At 38.1% G+C, this 7466-nt stretch overlaps 2 protein-coding genes across 2 annotated transcripts; one reads left to right on the top strand and one right to left on the bottom strand.

Moving 5' to 3' along the window:
• Positions 1-148: 148 nt before the first annotated feature.
• Positions 149-1098, bottom strand: LOC143922546 (uncharacterized). Its single transcript, XM_077445816.1, has 2 exons — positions 500-1098; positions 149-388 (listed from the first exon to the last, which is right to left on the bottom strand). Exons 1-2 carry the CDS (start codon positions 720-722, stop codon positions 210-212), a joined length of 402 nt encoding a protein of 133 aa, XP_077301942.1. The 5' UTR covers positions 723-1098; the 3' UTR covers positions 149-209.
• Positions 1099-1931: 833 nt separating this feature from the next.
• LOC143922545 (palmitoyltransferase ZDHHC16A) lies at positions 1932-5317 on the top strand. Its single transcript, XM_077445815.1, has 5 exons — positions 1932-2105; positions 2689-2780; positions 3534-3681; positions 3757-3948; positions 4075-5317. Exons 2-5 carry the CDS (start codon positions 2725-2727, stop codon positions 4831-4833), a joined length of 1155 nt encoding a protein of 384 aa, XP_077301941.1. The 5' UTR covers positions 1932-2105; positions 2689-2724; the 3' UTR covers positions 4834-5317.
• Positions 5318-7466: the final 2149 nt, after the last annotated feature.

The following is a 7466-nucleotide window of genomic DNA, read 5'->3' as shown; positions in this document are numbered from 1 at the left end:
TGTTGATCGTGTCCCACGGTCTATAGAAACACACGGTTGTGTTTGGGTGGAAGAGGATCTTTATTGCTCGATTATTAGTAAAACCCGGACCCAGAGGGTGCCGCGTATTGTTCAATTGTTGTAAATGTATTGTTAAAGGTTCACCGAACGGGTAAGCTATCCGCCCGCCTTTGTCGCAGCACAACAACAACCGAGCAGACAATGGCTACCTACCTACAACTAGCGAGTCCAGCTACGACGTCAACGTCAGCGCCGCAATGTATAGGAACGAGTCGCCACTGCATATAAATGGGGGAGCGAGTGAGGTGGTGATCTTGAAAGTTGGAGACGGAGTCATGCACAATCCAGTAAACATAGAACAGGCCACCTAGCACCACAACATTCATCACTAGAGGTAGGATAGTCACAGTGCTATCCATTGTTCGGCAAACCTTTAAAAATGCATTTACAACCTTTGAACAATACACGGCCCCCTCAGGCTCCGGTGACTATTCATCACAGGATACACACCATCGCAGCATCATCATTCTTCTCATCTGGCCCCGCCCGCCTCCACTAGCGTCCTCACGCCGGGACGGGCGACAGATGCCACAACACCTCCTCGAGCCACAACGACTCACGGTCCAGCTCGGAGTACCCTCATCAAGCATATCGATGCCCCTGCCGCCCCCGTCGCCCCACCAACCGACATCAGGCTCGGACGAGCGGCGCCGGCGCAGCATCACATCACCACGACCACCGGACGACCCACCTTCCTGCTCGCAGCGTCATCGCCCTCGAATGGCCAGACCATTCAGGGCTTTACAAAACCACACGGCGAATGGCCCACGGCAACAATATTTTTTTTCTCTTTCCTTTTGTAACAATATTTTTTTTCCTTTTCTATATTTTTTTTCTTTTTGTAATTTTTGTATCGCTGATGCTGGGGGGGAGGGGGGGGGGAGTGATGTGGCGGCTCTACGACATGGTCGAGTTTCAGTTACCATCCTGCGAGTTGGGACCAACTCGGCCGTGTTCGAATCGCTATCACCTCTCCGTCTCTGGCTCTCATAGTAAAAGCACGTGCATCAACAAACCAGTCGTCTCATTCGTTCATCCTCTATAGCATGGAAGTTCATTAAATTTTCAAGAGTTGTATAGTTTTTGACAAAAATTATATGAATATTTGGATTAAATAACGGGTTTCCAGAAACTTTTCATTTTTCATGGTTTCCGGAAACCCGTGGAAACCATTAGGGTGACACCACTGAGTGTATTGACATCGATAAGGGATAGTACGCGATGTGCTATATTCCTACAATATACATACATTCATTTTTTTAATAAAACACCCCCCCCCCCATCTAGAAAGTTATTCCTTGCTGGTCAAAAATTTTGCCCCCTCTGGGAAAAGGGTAATTGGACTATTCATCGCATTGCGATGGTCACAAAGACAATTTTTGCCATGAAAATCGCGAATACACAATATTTGGTACTTAAGTTCTCGTTAGTATGATAGAATTTTCGGCTGCCAGATGTTCCGTTATAGACTACGTCCACACTACCGATATCTACACCCGATATTTACGAATTTTTCCATAACCAGTTCCTAAATAGCAACCACAGGTTGCAATATGGGAACTGGATATGGAAAATTAAAAATATCGGTAGTGTGGACTTAGCCATAGAGATTTTAGTGACTTTGTGACCAGTAATCACCGAACTGGGAAAAGCTGAAATGACGCCCCTGCCGTGGCATACTGCCGTGATCAAAATAGCACGATAGATAAAATAATGCTGCCGAGTACTCGTTTTTCATCGTTTAAAAATACGGTAATTTTCCAAACATTAGTGGATTTAAATTCTTCGGAATATTCCATAGCCTTTGTTTTGAAAAGAGCCATTTTTTTACTAACCTCTTCTTATTTATTGAGCAGGGTATAATAGTTGGTGCACCTGTTAAGAGTACAGTTGCTCTAGTGGCTGATAATCTCGATCTTTGTTTGGTCGATCCCGTTTTTCGCATTGAAGATGACACTGTTTATGACTTCAGATGATATTTCATAATGATGGACACAACGACGCTTTTATTTAGCAATACCGGAGAGCTCATCTGTCATTTACAGGTACAGACACAATATAACCTACAAATGTATTGAATCTTTATCTCTTAATCCACACCGGTCTTAGCAGAAGTGCTTGTTATGAAATAAAAAGTGCGCCAAAAGCAACTTTACCACTCATTTTTTTTTTATATAACGTATGAACGAAATGTAATCAATTTGAAATAAGATATGCCGATCATAAGTCTTTTTGTTTTATTCACATTTTTATACAGGTTTTTCAATTCCAAATTGACCATTTTTCATTTTAAATTGACCCTTTTTCGTTTCAAATTGTCCCTTTTTAATTTTGAATTAAACCTTTTTCATTTCAAATTGATCCCTTTTCAATGTCAAATGAAAAAAAAGGTCAATTAGAAATGAAAAAGGGTCAATTTGAAATGAAAAAGTGTCAATTTGGAATGAAAAATCTATATTGTGTGTTGTGATTTTGCGCGGGTAGTTAAAATTTCATATATTTAAAAAAAAAAGTTATCTTTGCAATGATTTTTTGCATTTTATTTTCAACCCTCTGTTCTGTTTGTGTCACAAAGGAATGTGTTCAGCCTAATATAATATATTATACCAATTATTGTTTCTGTTTTAGGTTTTCTTGTGCTGCTATTTGAAGGAGTGAAACAAAATGGTTAAATTATTCTCTCTAAGATGGAGGATTTTTATGTTTCCGAGGACTATCAGGTGATTATAATTATTTATAATATTTATTTTACCACCGAACAGGACAAAGATTTCATGTATGAATGTATTGGAAAATATCCTTCTTCAATTAACCCTTTGAGTGCTGACGTCTTTTCCGTTGAAAGCCCGCCACGCTGAAAATTTCGCCAACATTCCCAACTAGAATTATTTAGAAATCCAATAGAAAGCAGGTATAAAAATTGTAGCTAATTCAAACAAACCTTAGATAACTACCGCCGAGGATTTCAAAATTTGTAAAGGTGTGTTTCGACTCTCTAATATATCTTGAAACAATATAAAACAAACAAAAGAAGTCTATAAATGAATGTATTTTTCCAAAACTAGTTCCATCTTCTTCATTGTTGTTAAAATGTAATTAACTCACAATCTAAATGTCAAGCCACAATCTAAAATAATCAGCAGCTATGGGCTTCCATCGGGAAATTCTGCTATGGTTATAAATTCAGAAATTCCGGTGTAAACCAGTCATTATAAACATTGGACACGGATTACACGACCCATGTTCAATGCGTTTTTTTTTCAATGCTACTAGGCTTATTTTTTACATACTCATGGACTTGTTGGCAAAATGCCTATCGGCATTGGTCAGCATATTAATTGAGGCAACAGTTTGATGGGTCAATTTAATTCAAATCTTTCCTGATTGGACATATACTCAAAACTGAGAAAACTTTCAGCTTCACACTGGTTTAATTTATATGTATATGTAATATGCATTTATGTATGTTGCAGGCACAAATTTCAACGTGCCTGGTCCGAATTTTCGCTGACGATGAACTCTTTGACCTACAACCATCATGTCAATGCCAACTACGTCACTGACGTTCTATTAGAACCAGTGTTTTGGTTCGTCGACAATTTCGCCGGCTCCTTAGGAAAGGTATGAGTAAGATTATGACATACATATTTACATATATTATCTATTTCATGCTAATTGTATACCATTTCTATGCAGTTTTTCGTGTTGATGGTGTCGCTGTTGACGTCGAGTGTGGTATTTATCGCTTACTGGCTCGGTCTTCCGTATTGGTGGGAGAGAAATCCGACTGTTACCATATTTCTGATGATCTTCGGACATTGGCTGCTCGTCAACATAATCTTCCATTATTATAAAGCTGTCGTAACATCTCCCGGTCATCCACCCGAGGTATCATATTTTCATTAACTGCGCATCGTCGGCGGTAAATTTTCATGTTGCGCGTGCGTTGCCATTTTGCGAAGCGATTGTTTTGTTCGTTTGAATCCTCGAATATACTATCGTGCATTCTTACAGGCGTCTTTGATCGTCGAAGCTGTCAGCATATGCAGAAAGTGCATCGCGCCGAAGCCGCCCCGGAGTCACCACTGTTCTGTGTGCAATACGTGTGTACTGTGCATGGACCATCACTGTCCGTGGCTGAACAACTGCGTGGGACATTTCAACCGTCGTCATTTCTACCTGTACATGGTGTACATGGTCATCGGAGTGTTTTTCATCATAATCGCGGGCATAGATATCGGATACGTCGTGCTGTGGGTGGGAGATGAGACTTCTGTGCCGTCGGAGAACGAGCCCGATTTGATAGGTCATCCCGTTCACATGAATAACACGGGTGCTTTGATTCCAGTGCTAGGATTTCCTGAATACGATAATGTCATACTTCCGAGGGAGCACAAGCTGCCCGTTCCCAAACTGACGTTTGCTCAGAAGATCGCCGCCGATCCTGCCATGAGGAGGGCCGTGATCTACATGGCGATTATAAACGTGGCTGTGCTCTTGTCGTTGGGCACTTTGGTAGTCTGGCATGGTAAGCTCATAACCAAGGGTGAGACGAGCGTCGAGTCTCATATAAACCAAGCGGAAATGAGGAGGTTGGGTAAGGCTTTTAGGAATCCTTTTGACTTTGGTCCTAAGAAGAATTGGAGGGTATTCTTGGGTTTGGTCGGAGGCAGATCGATCTTTTTCAATGTGATATTGCCATCTGGTCATCATCCCGTTGGCTCTGGACTCGTGTGGCACACGGTCCACGATACTTACGAAGATTGGCCGTAATTCATTCTTAAATGAACCTAAGATATTACACACATATCGTACATGAAACCAAACGACAAGTTAGTTTTACTAAAATACAATGTAACATTCTTGGCGTATTAATATTGTGATTATACGGCTATTGTAAATATGTTAAAATTATATTTATGTAATCCATTGCTCTGAAACGTACAAATTTAATACATTAAAATTACAACAGCTTCGGACACTTGTACATTATAACCGGCTGATTGAATTTGCTTTTTAAATTAGCTTTAGTGTTGATTTATGTATGTATGTATATATATTTGTTCAAAAGTTAACAAACATATTCACATAATTGTTATTCTGTATCTGTTGTTTAATTAATATACGAAATCACAATAGAACCTAATTAACTAAAATATTTTTGGAAAATCAATTTATTTCTCATTTGAGAAGAATTTTTTATTTATAAAAAATGTTTCGATATTTTTTTCATAATATATTTTAATACATTATACTTATATATTTAGTTTGTAAAAATTTTCTATATATATAAATTAATGTTTAGATTTGTATAAATCTTACGTTAGCTCTAAACTATCAACGTTTCTGTCTTATGTGTAGGGTTGCCATAATTGTCAAGCATTGATACGGGACATTTAAGTGCTACATAAATACAACATGGAAAAGTAAGTAGGTAATAGTTTATTTTAAAAAAATAGTCTTTTTTAGCCCAATCGTATTTTAACGATGATTTAACTTTTTTAATTAAATCGTTTTCCTCTTTTACATGATGATAAAGTTGGGCGAAGTCATTTTAAAATTATACTGGCAAACCAAAATTGCCTCAACTGTTTCAACTGCCAGCTTATTTCTTTCATCCGATCATTGTGTTGACATCAGGGAAAATATTCTCTCCACACTGGCATTGTGGGCTGGAATGACAAATATATAATTACACAGTTTTATTAAACATGACTTCTGTTCAATATGCTTGGTATGTCTAAAAACTTCAGCCGTTTCTCTTCCATACTCAATTTCAGCGTTGTCTCCCAGTTTTCGTTGGTATTATTTTTATTTAAATATACGAACTGGTTGAAAAGAAGCTCATTGTTTCCAACATCGATGTTCCTTACTTGCAAATATTCAACGGTTCGTTCTATTTCCCCCCATTCAGGAACTTGCTTGAGAGTCATCCAATCGAAAGCATTAAATTTTTTGAATGATTGGGACCACTTATCAATGTATTCTACAGCAGTGTTAAAGAAATCGACAATCTGTTTTTCGGAAGTTTCCACTTTGGCACTGTTTCCAGAATCAAGCTTTAAGAGATTCAAAATTTTTTTTGTCGTCATTCCAATAAAATTGGATTTTTTCCTCTCGATCATATGTTGTCTGTCTCTTCTAATAAAGACTTTACTTCCAAGACTGTGATGTTTGATTTTTCTATTTTTTTAATTTGAGATTCAAATTTATTGAGCTGTGAATGCAAGAAGCAAAAATAAGCTTCACTCATTGGATCGTCAAAAAAATCTTTAAGGGCTTTTGGTGGTATAGATCCTTGCCGCGCCAATTATCTCACGCAGAGTTTAGGGAGAAAACGGGACAAATTGTAATACGGGACCGAGTAGTGAAATACGGAACATGTCCCGTATATACGGAACGTATGGCAACCCTACTTATGTGTCAACATTTAAAGTATATGTATAGGTTACAGTCCAATTTAAAAGGGAAATCCTACTTACATTATTAGAGACATCGGTGAACTTTTGTGTTTTCTATATTCTCTTTATCGTAACGTCGTTATTTGTAACACCAAGTTGTTATTTTTTTTGTATATTATTACCGAACACTGTTCTGCATCGAGATGGCTAGAACAGTGTTCATCAAACTTAAGGCAGCGCTTACAAACAAGCATCTCAATCTTCGTACGCGTTTGAGATTCGCGAAGAACTATGTCTATAAACTATAGTATACCTCTTCAATATAAACTATAGTATAGTTTATATTGAAGAGGTCAATTTCACCAGCAATCCGGTTGAGCAGATATATCGCCCTAGATATACATAGGAGCCGTTGCCAATATATTTGTGCGAGCCACAAGAGGAACAAACAAATCACGATTCCTCAAGTCCCTGAATTTCCTAGTTCATACAATCTAAATTCATTAAGAACCTGAGGATTGTGTATTATCCCATTCAACAGCTTAAAAAAATGACTTCCTATAAACATAACCCTACGAGACTCCAACGAGTTGAAACCCAAGGCCCCTAATAGGAATGCACTAGGATATAGCCAAGGATAATAACCATACAGTTTCATATAAATATATCTGAGAAACCGTTTTTGGATTCTCTCAATCTTCAATGAATGAGTTGTATGGGTAGGACTCCATATAATGGAAGAAAATTATAGAATTCGAAGTACTAGAGAATACTACGCACGTATATGCTCATTCATTCATTCATGAACATATTAGTTTGTTCATACACAAACTTACAGTCAAAAGCTGTCTTTAAATGGACTCACCAGCTGTCACATGAAACTTTTGAGTATTTAAAAGGGAAATCCTATGGAAGCCTCATTACGACGCTGCTATAATTCCTGTTTCTGCTAATTTCTTTTAAATACTACAACCTTGGGTAAACACAAAGGATGGAACAAATTGT

This window comes from Arctopsyche grandis, chromosome 2 (assembly GCF_051622035.1).
Source record: "Arctopsyche grandis isolate Sample6627 chromosome 2, ASM5162203v2, whole genome shotgun sequence".
NCBI classification, from domain to species: Eukaryota; Metazoa; Arthropoda; class Insecta; order Trichoptera; family Hydropsychidae; genus Arctopsyche; species Arctopsyche grandis.
Note: the sequence above shows the minus strand (reverse complement) of the source record. Positions and strands in the feature narration are given on the sequence as shown.

Bases quoted from the DNA above. Each gene is read 5' to 3' on its own strand.
- LOC143922546 (XM_077445816.1), bottom strand. From the start codon at position 722: ATGCTGCGCCGGCGCCGCTCGTCCGAGCCTGATGTCGGTTGGTGGGGC. The intron at 389-499 runs GTGATGAATAGT...TCCTACCTCTAG, and splicing joins GCTGCGATGGTGTGTATCCT to TGATGAATGTTGTGGTGCTA.
- LOC143922545 (XM_077445815.1), top strand. From the start codon at position 2,725: ATGGTTAAATTATTCTCTCTAAGATGGAGGATTTTTATGTTTCCGAGG. The intron at 2,781-3,533 runs GTGATTATAATT...TGTATGTTGCAG, and splicing joins ATGTTTCCGAGGACTATCAG to GCACAAATTTCAACGTGCCT. The intron at 3,949-4,074 runs GTATCATATTTT...GCATTCTTACAG, and splicing joins CTCCCGGTCATCCACCCGAG to GCGTCTTTGATCGTCGAAGC.